The sequence below is a fragment of the Eulemur rufifrons genome, chromosome 8, assembly GCF_041146395.1.
Source record: "Eulemur rufifrons isolate Redbay chromosome 8, OSU_ERuf_1, whole genome shotgun sequence".
Lineage (NCBI taxonomy): Eukaryota > Metazoa > Chordata > Mammalia > Primates > Lemuridae > Eulemur > Eulemur rufifrons.
In genome coordinates, this window is record NC_090990.1 from 17,515,889 (window position 1) to 17,532,113 (window position 16,225).

A 16,225-nucleotide genomic window follows, 5' to 3' on the forward strand; every position below is an offset into this window, starting at 1 on the left:
TTACAGGTGTGAGCCACCGCACCCGGCCAAGCCTTCTGTGTTTGACGTCACTTAGCATAATGTTTTCAGTGTTCATCCATGTTGTAGCATGTATCAGTACTTTATTCTTTTTATTGCCGAATATGGATATACCACATTTTATTTATCCAGTCATCAGTTGATGGACATTTGGGTTGTTTCCACATTTTAGCTATTGTAAATAAAGCTGGTATGAACATTTGTGTACAAGTTTTTGTGTAAACATATGTTCTTTTCTTTTCTTTTCTTTTTTTTTTTTTTTTTTGAGACAGAGTCTTGCTCTGTCACAGGGGCCAGAGTGTGATGGTGGTAGCCTAACTCACAACAATCTCAAAATTCCTGGGCTGAAGCAATCCTCCTGCCTCAGCCTCCTGAGTAGCTGGGACTACAGGCATGTGCCACCATGCCTGACTAATTTTGTCTGTTTTTTAGTAGAGATGGGGTCTTGCTCTTGTTCAGATTGGTCTCAAACTCCTGACCTCAAGCGATCCTCCCACCTTGGCTTCCCAGAGTGCTAGGATCACGGGTGAGCCACCATGCCCAGCCTTCATTTCTCTTGGATTTATACATAAGAGTGGAATTGCTGAGTCATAGAGTAACTCTGTATTTAGCTGGGAGTTCTCCTTTCATCACCTTATTTTCAACTCATCTGAATTTGGAGAAGTCTCAGAACAGGCCTATCATTTTGTTATCCTTTAAAGAAAGGGATGAAGAAGAGGATTTGTTATTGACAGGAAAGGAAATCCCTAGTAGGTAGATAATGTAATCCTCTGTGTCATCATTAACTCAGTGAATGATACTGGCCATAAATTGAAGCTTTTGTTACTGAACAAAGCTTCTCTCACCCAGTATGTGAAGAACTGGGATTTTGGAGGATGATACCATTTCTGTTTTAGAAGCAGTTAATTAGTGAGGGTTTGGATTGTTGTTACTAAGAGAATACTGTAGAGGCCACCAAAGTGCATTAGAGAAATAGTACCATGGAACCCTTTTTCCCCTCCAGAGTTGTTTTTCACCTCTAAGAATTGTGTTCTGTGAATTGTCCCCAACTCTTTTGGGGCTCCTGTAAGTTCAAAGTTTCTAAATTCATACATTTTTATCTTCCAGGGACTGTACTGTGCCACTTATATTGACATGAACTGCCAAGTAATCATAATAAAAATATTAATTAAGCATTTAGTATGTATCAGGCACTGTTGTAAGTTAATCATAAAAGAATTAGGTCATGTCTTTATCCTCATTTTTATATGAAGAAACTGAGGTACAGAGATATTAAGAAATTTGCCCGAGGTTACACAGCTAATAAATTGCTAACTAAAAGTTTAATGTATTCAAATGTGTTTGTTTAGACTTCACATAAATTTTTGCTGAATTCTCAGCACCTACACCTAGAGTACTGTATATATAAAATTTTTAAGGGGTGGGGAAATGGGGAGAAAACCTGTTGTTCCCAGCTAAGGATTGGGATTCCCCTTATGACCACAAGTTTTGTCCATCTCTGTGTATCATATGACTAACTTTTATTAGTGGAAGAATTGAGGAATTTGTTTTATGTTAATCATAATTGAGGCTATAATACATCATTGCTGGTTTGATTCTTTAGTTGTTTCTTCTTTCTTTCTTTCTTTTTTGAGACAAGGTCTCATTATATCACCCAGGCTGGTCTCAAACTCCTAGGCTTAAGCGATCCTCCTACCTCAGCCTCCTGAGTAGCTGGGACTACAGACATGTGCCACCATGCCAGGCTTTGGTTCTTTAGTTCTTTCTCAACCCCATCTTCTCATCATGTCCCCATAGTTAAGAAGATTCATGGCAAAGTTTGTTAATTAAAAGTAATATTTTTTAGTTTTGTAACAATCGGAGGGGTTCTAGGACTTTATGGGATCTGTATTGAGAATCTCTATTTGATTCTAGATTTTCTCTGGTTGGTTTAGGGAAAGAAGTGGGGTGAAATGTTGGAAATTGCTCTGCCTTTTAAAATATCCTTAGAAGTAAAACATGTGGAATACTTGAATATTCTATATGGTTTTGACAGTTTCAGTTGACTGGAATTAAAGATACAGGGAGAAATCTGACTGGTAATTTCAGTTACAGGGAATTAAAGATACTGGAGACATCTGGTTATTCCTTCATTTTTTTTTTTTCACATGGATTATGAGTGCATATGGTTATTTTTTCATTCTGCAGTTGGCTCAGATAACCGTGATGGCCATGCAGGAGAAATACCCTGCTGAGAGGATTTCTCATGCCACTTCACCAGGTGAGTAGTTGAATAGTCAAAGTTTTCTGGGTTGAATTCTGACCTTTGTTCTGTTATTTCATATTCTTTAAGGAAAATACTGAGCAAACAAGCATTCACTGAAATGCTGGTACTAAAAGAACAAAAATAACACGGGGCTACATTGAATATAAAAACAGGTCTCTCTGAGGGAACAGGTATTTATCTCAGGTCCTACATGGCTTTCCACAAGACCACGTGATTGAGAGGGGAAGACACATAAAGAATTGGAACAGAATGACTTTGGAACATAGTTCCATTTGAAATCAGAAAAACACAGCATAAATTACTGTGTTCTGTGTTGTCTTTGTCCTCTGTGTTGTCTTTGTCCTCTGTGTGGGTCAGTCATCTGCTGGCCCACAAAGATTAGAATTCTTTTTGGTTGCCAACAGTCTCGGTTGGGTTGTCACTAGAGACTTGGGCATTTATCTCTAGAATGGATTAACAAGTTTTTGAAAGCTCAGTAGATATACCAAGTAGATATATTAAATATATGTAGTCGTCCCTCAGTATCCATGGGGAATTGGTTCTAAGACCTCCTGCAGATACCAAAATCTGAAAATGCTTAAGTCCCTGATATAAAATGGGACAGTGTTTGCATATAACCTATGCATATCTTCCCATATACTTTAAAACATCTCTAGATTACTTATAATACCTAATGCATTGTAAACGTTATACATATAGTTGTTATACTATACTATGTTGTTTAGGGAATAATGACAAGAAAAACAAGTCTGTCCATGTTCAGTACAGATGCAGTTTTTTTCCCTAATATTTTTGATCCAAGATTGGTTGGATTCATGTGTGTTGAACCCATGGATGTGGAAGGCCAACTGTATGTTAAACATATATACGCACACACACACACTGCATAGGCATATTAAGTAGATATGTTTCAAATAGGAAGTAGTATTTTAGGAAAATGAATTTTTGAATTCTGAGATATTTATAAAGAAGAGGCCACATTTTATGCAATTAAGTGTATGTTTTATTTAACTTAAAAATCCCACAGTGCCTTACTCATGGTAGACATTTGGTAGATATTTGGTGTGTTCTCCCAGGCACTCTGCGTTGCATTCAGCAGGCACTATTATAAACATTGATTGAATCAATTCAAGATTCATTCAGCAAATATTTATTGAACATCTGCTATGGGCCACATACTGCTTTCGGACTGTACAGTTTGTATGATGATTATTTATGTAATGCAAGATTTTGGAATGTAGCCATTCCTAACAAAGCTCACTGCCTTTCTGATAGCCTTTTTTCTTTTTTTTTTTTTTGAGACAGAGTCTTGCTCTGTTGCCCTGGCTAGAGTGCTGTGGCATCAGCCTAGCTCACAGCAACCTCAAACTCCTGGGCTCAAGCAATCCTCCTGCCTCAGCCTCCCGGGTAGCTGGTACTACAGACATGCACCACCATGCCCGGCTAATTTTTTCTATATATATTATTTTTAGCTGTCCATATAATTTCTTTCTGTTTTTAGTAGAGACGGAGTCTCACTTTTGCTCCGGCTGGTCTCGAACTCCTGACCTCGAGCAATCCTCCCTCCTTGGCCTCCCAGAGTGTTAGGATTATAGGCGTGAGCCACCGTGCCTGGCCCACCTTTTCTCTTTTTATTATTGTCTCATTCAGATTAATAATGGTCTTAATATTTGATAAGGTTGCTACTGATAGGACATGCAATATAACAAGAAAAAATCAGCTTTCAAACTTGAATTTTGAAATAAGTATAAGCCTCTATAAATATAGCAAAACACATTTTTAGTTTAACAAATATCTAGAATTTATTTGGAGTGTGGACAGGTGAATGGAAAAGTGGTAGTGGTAAAGAATGGAAGAATAGTAGTAACGGAATAGTTTCCAGGAGGCTAGAAAATGGTAAAAGAAGACCTCAATCTTAATTATTTCAAAAGGCCTGGCAAATTTTACACTGACCAGAGAGATAAAGCTGTGTAAACTCACCAAGAGGTCAAATTTCCTTGCCTCTAGCCAGAATTACACCAACTTGGTATAGTAAGATTGGCTAATCTCATGTACTCAGAAGCTCTGATTATTGCCTATGTCTTCTGTTAGCAATTATTGCAGATTACTGAGTCTATAAAGATTGGGAAAATTCTTTTAAATTGGGCAGTCCACTATGACCCAAAGAATAGAAGGAGTCTTTGAGGAAATTTAGGTTGCCTTCAAGAGAAAGCAGAAGTAAGGGTAGCAAAAAAGCTGTCAAAGTAGGTTAAAAAGACAAGAGAAGGCCGGGCGTGGTGGCTCATGCCTGTAATCCTAGCACTCTGGGAGGCCGAGGCGGGTGGATCGCTCAAGGTCAGGAGTTCGAGACCAGCCTGAGCAAGTGCGAGACCCCGTCTCTACCAAAAATAGAAAGAAATTATATGGACAACTAAAAATATATATATATATATATATATATATAGAAAAATTAGCCGGGCATGGTGGCGCATGCCTGTAGTCCCAGCTACTCGGGAGGCTGAGGCAGGAGGATCGCTTGAGCCCAGGAGTTTGAGGTTGCTGTGAGCTAGGCTGACGCCATGGCACTCACTCTAGCCTGGGCAACAAAGTGAGACTCTGTCTCAAAAAAAAAAAAAAAAAAAAAGACAAGAGAAGCACTGAAGTTGGAAGAAAGGAGTAAGGCAATTTGTGTTCACATATCATTTGCCTCCCATTAGTATATCAAAGAGTCTGTAGAACCATATTTTCTGATTTCAACTTGACACTTTAAGTTAAGTGGAAGATAAGTAGCTGCCATTACCTTTTTTCCCCCCTTGGTTTACATGGATCATCAGACACAACTTAGAAAAATTATAGTGTTTTTTAAAAAATAATTTGAGTTTACATCTTTGCTAGTATATTAGTGAATAAGTGTTTACTGAACACTTCCTTCCTACTAACCCTCAAACAGCAAGCTTTAAAGTCAAATAAATTTCATTAGTCTTTTTTTTTTTGGTCTTACCTGCTCAGAAATTTTAGTCATTTCTTTGCATTGCCCTCAAGATAAAGACTTAAGCTCTTCAAATTGACTTTCAAAACCCTCCTTGATCTAGATTTACCCGTTGAGGGTATCCTGGTTCAGTGAAACAATGGTTTTCAACAGGGGCCTAGACTGGCTGGTACCCTAGAGATCATTTGGAACTATGTGGGAATTTTTCTGGTTTCACAATGATGGTGGAATTGATTGAGGGTTGCTGCTGGCATTAGTAGGGGGAAACTAGGGATGCCAAATCATTCTGTAGTATATAGATTACACATTGAAGAATTGTTATGCCCAAAATGCCGAAAGCACCATTGAGAAACTCCGTAAGTGGAAATGTGAGTGTTGGAATCCGAAAGACCTGGGTTCAGATCCCAGCTCTCTCCTCTTTAAAATAAAGATGGTAATACTTTTCAATAAGGAGGGTAGGCAAGATTATGCTATAAAGTGTTGTGGCTTCAATAAATTGTAGCCACTATTTAATATGATTGTTTTTGGTCCCAGGGCCCCTGGATTCATAGTAGGTCTTATTTCTGTCTTTGCATATTCTCACCTTTCATGCTATTTCCACTTAAAATTAACTAGCTCTGAGTAGCTAAAATAGGTACAAGAGAGAGAAAGGGGTGGGGTACTACTATTCTCTCATAGGTTAAAGTGATTTTTAAAAAATGGTCTCATTTTTTAAAAATGGGGTTACATCAGCTGATTCACAGTAAAGGTGGAAAATGCCACTTGTTTCAGGTTCCAGTGTGATTCAGAAGGGCAGTTCTCTGGGGACTGAATGGCAGACCCCAGTTATCTCGGAGGCCTTTCGGAGCCGCTTCAGCCGCTGTTCAAGTGTAGCTGACAGTGGGGACACAGCCATTGGCACATCATGTTCAGACATTGCAGAGGGTAAGTTTGGATTAATGATATGTGTAGTCATTTTCAGGTTGTATTCTAGGTGTGTGTTCATTTCCAGATTGTGTCATTTCCAGAATATTCATAATGTCAGTCTATTCAGTCAAGGAGTCTGCTTTGATTCTTGTTACCATATACTTCTCACTTCTGGTCCCTTCATCTCAATTTCCACTGTTTATCCTATCTGAAACAATTTTCTAATAGGTTAACTGGCCTCAAGTCTTTCCCTCTGCTGCCAGATTAATATCGCTAAGAGCCTGATTTTATAGTTTCCCTTTCCTATAAATCTTCAATTATTTCGATAACTTGAGGGATAAAGTGCAGAGGCCTCAGTTTGTGCTCTGTCCCTACCCCACTTATTCCAGCATATTTCCTGCTGTTACCAGGTCTCTTGTCTTACTATGCTATGAAAGTACAGGCCAGTTTTTTTGGGTTTTGGATACCTGGGATCTTTTTTTCCTTCTTTAATCTGGGCCCATTTGTGCTATTCCCACCTCTTCCACCTCTAGCTGTGTTGATTTCAAGATCTAGCAAAGTGTTCCACAAAACTTTTCCCATCCCTTCCACTCATTAATGATAGCCTTCTTTTTTGCAATATTTTATCTTTATTATCTCTGCCACTTGTTTGTGCATTTAAATTAAGTAACAACTGCCAGGCTTTTATTTGGGCATTTTGATTTTCCATTTAGATGGTAAGTTTCTAGAAGACAGAGGACCTAATGATAATAATTAATTAATACTATTTCTTATATGCTTTGTGATAGGTAAATTTTTTCTATATTATTTCATTAAAGCCCTTAAGAACCCTACAAAATATTTATTATTTCCATCTTACGGATGAGAAGGGTGAATTTAAAAGTGATTGAATGAGTTTATTAAAGTTGCAAAACTAGTCACTTCAGTAGTTTATCAGATGTTATTTAAAAACATATTTACTCCACAGGCCCTAGGATGGCCTGTAATCAAAAAGATAGTAACATATTGATGAGGACATAGAGAAATTGCAACCTTTATACATTGCTGGTGTGAATGTAAAATGTTGCAGGTGCATTGGAAAACAGTTTGGCAGTTCCTCAAAGGGTTAAACATAAAGCTACCTTATGACCTAATAGTTCTACTCCTAGGTATATACCCAGGAGAAATGAAAACATACACCAACACAAAACCTTGTGCACAAATGTTCATAGCAGCATTATGCACAATAGCCAAGAAGTGGTAACAACCCAGAAGTCCACAACTGATGAAAAGATGAATAAAATGTAGTATAATCACATACAATAGAATATTCTTCTGCAATAAAAAGAAATGAAGAAATGAAGTACTGATACATGCTAGCTTTTTTCTTTTTTCTTTTTATTTATTTATTTATTTATTCTGAGACAGAGTTTCACTCTGTTGCCCAGGCTACAGTGCTGTGGCATCAGCCTCGCTCACAGCAACCTCAAACTCCGGGGCTTAAGCGATCCTACTGCCTCAGCCTCCCAAGTAGCTGGGACTACAGGCATGCGCCACTATGCCCGGCTAATTTTTTTCTATATATATTTTTAGTTGTCCAGATAATTTCTTTCTATTTTTTAGTAGAGACGGGGTCTCGCTCTTGCTCAGGCTGGTCTCGAACTCCTGACCTCGAGCGATCCACCCGCCTCGGCCTCCCAGAGTGCTAAGATTACAGGTGTGAGCCACCACACCGGCCTCTTTTTTTTTTTAATTTATTTTTTGCAATGTCTTGCTGTGTAGCCCAGGCTGGTCTTGAACTCTGGACTCAAGCAGTCCTCCTATTTCTGCCTCTCAAGTAGCTGGGATTACAAGCACACGTGCTGCGCCCAGCTGATACATGTTACCTTAAAAACACATGCTGAGTAAAAAAAAAGCCAGATGCAAAAGGCCACATATTGCATGCTCCCTTTATGTGAAATGTCCAAAATAGGTGAATCTACAGGGACAGAAAGTAGATTAGTGGTTTTCTAGGGCTGGAGAAGTTGGGGGAAATGGAGCATGAGTGCCAAAGGGTAAGAGGTTTCTTTTTAGAATGATGAAAATGTTGTAAAACCGATTATAATGTTGGTTACAGAACTCTGTAAATATACTAAAAACCATTGAATTGTACACATCAAGCAGGTTAATTGTATGGTAGTAAATTTTATCTCAGTAAAGTTGTTTTTAAAAAAAGAATAAGCTGAGCATGGTTGTGGGTGCCCCATGATCCCAGCTACCTGGGCAGCTGAGGCAGGAGGATCACTTGAGCCTAGGAGTCCAGCCTGGGCAACATAGCAAGAACTTGTCCCAAAAAAAAAAAAAAGAAGAAGAAGAATAGAAATATTTGGAAAAATAAAAGGGCAATGAAAAGGAAGAAAACCCACATATACTAGTACTGATTCCTCGACACCTAGCATTAGTTTTAATAGTCTAACAGCTGTGTGTGCTCAGTAAATACTGAGTAGAATTGAGTCATAGATTTTGAAGTACACAGGTCTCTAAAAATCCCTTAATTCTGTTGTTTTTCACTGGCAGATAACAAAAATTCCCCAAAGGGTTAAGTAATTTGCCTAAAATCACACAGCTAGTTAGCAGATTCTGGTCTTCTGACCGTGTAGTATTCTTTTCCATTACTTGCATAATAGAAAATGTTACTGTCAATTTAATTTTGACTCTTAAGGTTTTGTCTACATGTATAGTCATGAGACCTTTTCATTTTGATTAAGTAATAGTTTTTTTTAGTCAAATAGTGGTCTATATTTTTCCCTCTACTGAATTGACTGACTTTAATTCATTTACATTGTTATGTATATTGTATGTGTGACTCTGTGTTTTTTATTCCTTTGGGGAAATGTATATGTTTTTCCTTTCTAGTGCATTTTTAAATTGTAGAGGCCTTGAGATAGAGGCCAAAGCCGTTGGTCTAGAATAGTGGTCCCCGACCTTTTTGGCAACAGGGACTAGTTTCATGGAAGATAATTTTTCCAGGGTCTGGGGGAGGGGCGGCAGAGCTCAGGTGGTGATACATGGCCCACAGATCTAGAATGTTTTTTGTTTTTTTTTTTTAAAGGAACCTAGGTCCCTTTTCTGCTATCTTTGTTATATACCATGATCTTTATCTTAACTCTTGCCCAGTTTGTTCATGATTCTAGCTTGGAGCCTAGTTAACAAGGACCCTTATGATTGGTAAAAAATATATAGTTTATTGTTGTATCTTTAATTGAATAGACTTTCTTTTGATTCCACCCTTCACTAAGTTGTTTTACCTTGAAGATTCTCAAGGGACAGAGTAGAGGTCAGTACTAAAGAGCTCAGAATGTTTTCAGCTTTTTGCTAAAAACTGAAATTGTTATAAACCAGTACAGGCTGTAGACAGAAGTGATTGAGATTTAGCAATAGCTGAATTGCCCTTATCGTGAAAGGAAGATTATTAGAAAGAATACGTTGTTTTGTGGGGAGGAAGAGGCGGGGTACAGAGAATGTGGTTGAGGAGAAAAGAGACTTGGAACTATATCCTTAGAGTGGTGAAACCCCATTGATATTGGGAACTGTAGACTAAGGTAAATAGAAATCACACATCACGTGCACTAATTTTTTTTTAAAGAGACAAAGTCTCTCACTATGTTGTCCAGGGCTGAAGCACAGTGGCTATTCACAGGCATGATCATTGCACACTACAGCCTCAAACTCCTGGGCTCAAGTGATCCTCCCACCTTCGCCTCCCAAGTAACTGTGTTCTAAAAAGCAAAGCAAACTTAAGGTTTAACTTGACTTTTTATAACACAGTTTAAGAATCAGGCAGTTTCCTTAATATAAATAAATAAACTTGATAGACAAGTGAGAGATGCTGACAAAGACCTCACCTTAATTTTCTAGTGTGCATGGTCTGTTATCTATAGAAAATTAGAAAAAAACACCTTCTTTTGGGTCAGTTTGTGCTTTTTTCCTTGGCTTTGGTTTTGGCATTATTTGGGGGGGATTGTCTTCATTTGTCTTCTATTGCTATAACAGAATACCTGAGACTGGGTAATTTTTAAAGAAAAGTTTATTTGGCTTACAGTTCTGGAAGCTGGAAAGTTAAGAGCATGGTGGCAGCTTCTGGTGAGGACTTTCATACTGCATCATAACATGGTGGAAAAGTAGAAGGGCAAGAAAGCACTTGTAACAGAAGACCATAAGAATGAGTCAAGCTCACTTTTATAACAACCCACTGTTGTGAGAACTCACTCTCGCTAATCCATTCATGAGGCCTCCACTCTGATGACCCGATCACCTCTTGAGGCTTCACCTTTTAATACTGTTACATTGGTAATTAAGTTTCCACACATGAATTTTTGGGGGACAGACATATTCAAAACTATAGCAGGGGCTACGGGCTCAAGACTGAATTTTGTGAGTCTTGAGAGAAAGTGATTCTGTGGGTGGAAAATGGAATTAGGTGTTGGCTAAGTTCATCACAGTAGCAACCCTTCATGTGCCACAATCTCACATTCTTCTGTTCCATAATTACACTGTGGGAGCCAGGGACCCTTGGTGAGAGCTGATACTATGGTGCTGTTATGGAGGATTTCAAGTAGATTGCTTACTAATCTTAGAAGTCTCTGTGTCCACCAGTTTACCTTAACCTTGTTAACTAGTCCTATACTTAAGTTTCGGGACTTCAAAACTATGTCCTTTTTTTCAGTAATTTCCTTTTTTCTTCGTCCTGAGAGGCTGATGCATGTTATCAGAAATTATTCAGCTTTTTTGATTTGTTTTTTAGTGTGCCTTTTATATATCCCCAAGATCATCTGCGTATAGGAAATTAGATACTCTACATATATGGATAAGGCTTGCACATATTCAGTTGTGGGTTTTTTTTTTCCAAATATTTATTCCTCCTGTCTAACTGAAACATTTTACCCTTTGACCAACATCTCCCCATTCCTCCCACTTCCGAATCTCTGGCAACCACAATTCTGCTCTCTGTTAAATTTTTTTTAGCTTCCACATATAAGTAAAAACAGGCAATATTTGTCTTTTTGTGCCTGGTTTATTTCACTTAGCATAATGTCCTCCAGGTTCATTCATGTTGTTGCAAATGTCAATTTCCCTCTTTTTTTAAGACTGAATAATATTCCATTGTGTATATATACCACATTTTCCTTATCTGTTCATCAGTTGATTCCATAACTTGGCTGTTGTGAATAATGAATCCATAAACATGAGAGTGCAGGTATCTCTTTGACATACTGATTTCAGATCCCAGAAGTAGAAACGCTGAATCATATGGTAACTCTATTTTTAGTTTTTTGCAGAACTGCCATACTCTTTCCACAGTGGCTGTATTAATTTACATTTCCACTAGCAGTGTACTAGAGTTTCCTTTTCTCCACATCCTTGCCAACACTTATCTTTCATCTTTTTGATAATTGTCATTCTAACAGGTGTGAGGTGGCCTGCCCATGTTTTTAAGGAGCTGCTTAGTGAGAAGATGGTAGCTGATCTATACTCATATAATTCTGGGAAAGTTTATAGTATCTGTCCTCATTATCTTAGTGTTCTGTCTGTTGGTGGGGAGAAAAAAGAGAAACAAATCGGTAGTCCCTCTGCTCCATGGTAGATGTGCTTGGTTTAGAAAAGAGTACTAGATATAGTTGGAAGGGGAAGAAGTTGGCATTCCTTTTCTCCTTATTTAGTTTTCTGCTTGCTAAATGTCATAAATGTGTTACCTTACATTCCTATCTTATTGTTTGCTTGCAGCCCACTGCCCCGGCACATTAGTTCTGTGACCTTGTCCTCCTCAGAGTAGCACTTGAAAGTTGTAGATAGGTAGACATGCGAACCTTTTGTAGTAGGGCTAATCAGAGAGTTGTCTCCCAAGACTAGGCAGGGGCCAAAGGAAACATAAATGTAGTCCGAAGAAAATATTAAAAATCACAGTTGAGTACACACAAGGGGACAAGTGAAAGGCAAAATAAATAGTATAGCCACTTGAGGGTGCTCAGTGTGCTACAGTGAAACCTGAGAGTTACTAAGAATAACTTCACATATCCAGGCAGTCAGGTCTGGGGTAAGAGAGAGAGAACAGAATCCTGACTCAGATGCCATACTCCCTGCCCTGGATACTGAGCAAGACTATCTAGTTTGCTTTATTCTTTGAATAGTTTAGATTTAGGGGCTTTGGAAGTCACAGAGGATTCTAGCAGCCGTTGGAAAGGATACTATTAGATTGGATTATAGCTTAGAGTTGCCCAGCTTCCAGAAGAGTGGGAATGGATTTAATCTATTTCCCTTAAGTAAGTGATTCTTTTTAAAAGTTCGGTTTTCAGCTGTGTTTGTTGACTGGCAAGATATTTTATTCAAGTACAAAGGACAGAATGTAAGTTAAAAGTGAAGCCATTGTTGCCTTTTGTTGGTTTACCATGTGCATGGCATTTGCGATCCTGGAACACATCTCCCAGTTAGGTTGCCATGCCTGATACTTCTGATGATAGTGCTCTCTCTGCTTCGTCTCAGGACAGGCAGAGAATGTCTGGCATAGCAGTCAAACTGAAGAAAGCTTGCTGCTTTAATTTTGACTTATGGAAGACTATTCTCTCCACAGATTTTTGCAGCTCAAGTGGCAGTCCTTCCTTCCAGCCCATCAAAAGCCACGTAACCATTCCAACAGCCCATGTGATGCCTTCTACTTTAGGGACCTCTCCTGCCAAGCCAAATTCTATACCTGCTGGACCCTCTTCCTCCAAACTCCCTTTGTCAGGGTTGGCGGAAAGCGTGGGGATGACAAGAAATGGAGACCTCGGTGCAATGAAACGTTCTCCGGGCCTGTCTAGAGATCTCGTGTATCTCTGTGGTGCTGCTGGAGAAAATGGAATTGAGCAGTCCTGGTTTCCAGCAGTGGGCCATGAAAGAGAGGAACAAGTGAGGAAGTTTGATATTCCTAACATGGAATCTACCCTCAATCAGTCGGCAATGATGGAGACACTTTATTCAGATCCTCACTACCGAGTCCACTTACACAACCCAAGAACTGACACGAACAAGGAGTTGTACAAAGTGTTGCCTGAGGCCAAGAAAGCACCAGGCAGCGGGGCAGTATTTGAGCGGAATGGACCACACCCTAGCAGCAGCGGGATGCTCCCTTTGGGACTCCAGCCTGCTCCTGGGCTCTCCAAGCCTCTACCTTCTCAGGTATGGCAGCCGAGTCCTGATACTTGGCATCCCCACGAGCAATCTTGTGAACTCAGCACTTGTCGGCAGCAGCTGGAATTGATCCGCTTACAGATGGAGCAAATGCAGGTAGAGACCCTTCTTTCCTTGGATTTAGAAGGTTCTTTGTGGTTCCTAGAACTTTATAGTTCTTATCTTGTAAGTTTTGACTTTAAAGGAAAAGTCATTGGCATTTGTAAGAAAGAAGGAAGATGTTTGTAGGCAGTATAAGGCTTGTGTGAGCTGTTGGCCATTAAATCTGTTGGTGGTCTGATTAAATACTAAATAGGTTCGCCAAAATAGAGAGTTACAAGGGAAAACCCAAAAATGTAGAACACTAAGGGTGATTGCATACTAACTATATTACAGTCCATAAGTTAAGTACTTTCACATACAGAATTTTATTTAATCCTCGTAGCACACTGATGAGGTAAATGTAGAAACTTACCAGGATCTTACCAAGTAATCTGTCTAGGTTCATAAAGCTGGTAAGTGGCAGAGCTAGGGTTTAAAAACCATCTTTGAATCCCTGTTTTCTTTCCATTGTACCACTTTTGTATTTTTCTTTTAAAAAGTCCTTATGCTGCTGAAGACTGAGAAGGAAGGGAGCAGACATACTCTCCTTCCTTGGTTGGTGAGGACATCTTAGCTCCTGAATTGCCTCTGTTGTCAGATAATAAAAGATAACTGACCTTTTCTTAGAAACTAGAGCCTTTCTGAGCAGGGAGTGTTCAGTTGGCAGAAATCTCCCTGACAGGTTCTTTCCAGTCATGCATCAGAGCTAAAATTATTTCATAAACATTGGGCCTTATCAGGCTGAGCCAGGCTGGGCCTTGACCACAGACCCAGCTGAGTACTGCTCAGTTGTTTTCAGGTATGTGTGGGTCAAGATCAAGCCCCTCTGTGCCTGCTTGTCTTTCAGCTTCAGAATGGAGCCATCTGCCACCATCCTGCTGGTTTTGCTCCTTCACTGCCCGTCTTAGAACCAGCACAATGGATCAGCATCTTGAACAGTAATGAACACCTTCTGAAGGAAAAGGAGCTTCTCATTGACAAGTAAGTGTGCAGAGGGTGCCAAAGACCCAGCGTCTACTCTCCCAGGCCCCATTCAGGGCACCTCATGAAGTCTTCCTAAGGGCAGTGCATCCCCCTCTGTTTAGGCCCACATCTTGCCTCATGCTAGAGATTGTTAAGCAGCCTGGTCTTGTGTCTAATGTGATAAGCCAGTTGTGTATCTATGCAGGGGCTCTAGGGAGTGACTAAAGGCAGTAGCCGGTTTGTTTCAGCCAGTCTTAACCTCATTTCCCCTCAGTCATTTTTCTCATTTGTTATCCCTCCTTCAGCAAAATAGTGACATCCAAAATCCAAGGTCTTTGCTTACATAGTAGGTATTGAACTCATCCGTTGAAGGGGAGTAGAGACTCATATTGTGAGGGGGTTAGTGTCAGGATCCCAGACCTGATTCTACTGGCTTTTGCAGGCAGAGGAAACACATCTCTCATCTGGAGCAGAAAGTGCGAGAGAGTGAACTACAAGTCCACAGTGCACTTTTGGGCCGCTCTGCCCCCTTTGGGGATGTTTGCTTACTGAGGCTACAAGTAAGTATTGGCAACCAGCATGGCATTCTGTTTGTCATTATAATTTAATGTCTTCCTATGCTTAGCACCATTAGATCCAGGAGATACAAAAGGGATCAAGTGATGTAGGTATCCCTGCCCTCAGAGAGTAAGCATCCTAATTATAAAGCACCTTTGCCATGCCCTTGTGGGAACAGAAAAGACTTGAGGGTAGTACCAGGTGAAAGTCCAGATGCTTTGGTGGTCAGGACATACTTGGAAGAAAAGGAAGGCAGAACAAGGTAGATATTAAGGTCCTAGAGTTGGGTCATGTTCCGAGAAGTCTTAATCTGCCAGCCCTGGCCAAATGGAGAGAGAGGCAAAGGTAATGGGGGAATTTAGAGTCATTCTCATATTTATTCCTCCATGTCTAGGTATAACTAAAGATAAACATTTTCTCACTGAGATCAATGGCAGTGGGGGTTGAAACCTTGAAAACAAGCCTGTTTTGTTGACAATTTGGGCTTGCTGTTGTCTTTTTTTTTTGTTTTGGGAGTGTTTTGGGGTTGTGTTTTTTTTTTTTTTTTTTTTGAGACAGGGTCTCACTCCATTGCCCAACTAGAGTGCAGTGGCATGTTCATAGCTCACTGCAACCTCAAACTCCTGAGCTCAAGCGATCCTCCTGCCTCAGCCCCCTGAGTAGCTCGGACTATAGGCGAATGCACCACCACGCATGGCTAATTTTTCTTTTTCTTTCTTTCTTTTTTTTTTTTTTTGGTAGAGACAGGGTCTTGAAATGTTGCTTAGGCTGGTCTTGAACTCCTGGCCTCAAAGGATCCTCCCACCTTGGCTTCTCAAAGTGCTAGGATTACAGGCCTAAGCCACTGTGCCTGGCTTGCAGTTTGGACTTTTGAGTGTTGGGTATTTGACAGATTATAGTACTGGCTTTGATGCCCAGTAGACCTGTTAAGGCAGTATTCCATCTCACAGAATCAGAATATTAGAGTGCAAAGGGCCCTTAGATAAAATCTAGTTCAGTCCTCTACTAATAAAAAATTTGAAATCCAAGGAGGAAGAACTTACATGAGATCATATAGAGAATGAGTGGAGGGGAGACAGGCCTTGAGCCCAGGTCTTCTGATGTCTTATCGTGTGTCCCTTCCATTATACTGCAACTCTTCAGGTATTGCTTTAAGACAGTGGTTCTCAAATATGACCAGGCATCAGAATCACTTGGTGAGCTTGTTAAAACACAGATTATTGGGACCCATCCCTAGAATTTCCGATTCAGTGGGCCGAGGTGTTAGACGCAAGAAATTG

General features: G+C 39.8%; 1 protein-coding gene across 1 annotated transcript in view; it reads left to right on the plus strand.

Moving 5' to 3' along the window:
• The first annotated feature begins 2,223 nt into the window (after positions 1-2,223).
• Positions 2,224-16,225, plus strand: part of CEP85 (centrosomal protein 85) — a 28,475-nt gene continuing 14,473 nt past the window's right edge. Inside the window, exons 1-5 of the mRNA XM_069477496.1 lie at positions 2,224-2,278; positions 6,024-6,176; positions 12,745-13,439; positions 14,272-14,405; positions 14,830-14,947. Coding sequence (XP_069333597.1) covers positions 2,224-2,278; positions 6,024-6,176; positions 12,745-13,439; positions 14,272-14,405; positions 14,830-14,947 — 1,155 coding nt within the window. The remainder of the gene's footprint in view (positions 2,279-6,023; positions 6,177-12,744; positions 13,440-14,271; positions 14,406-14,829; positions 14,948-16,225) is intronic.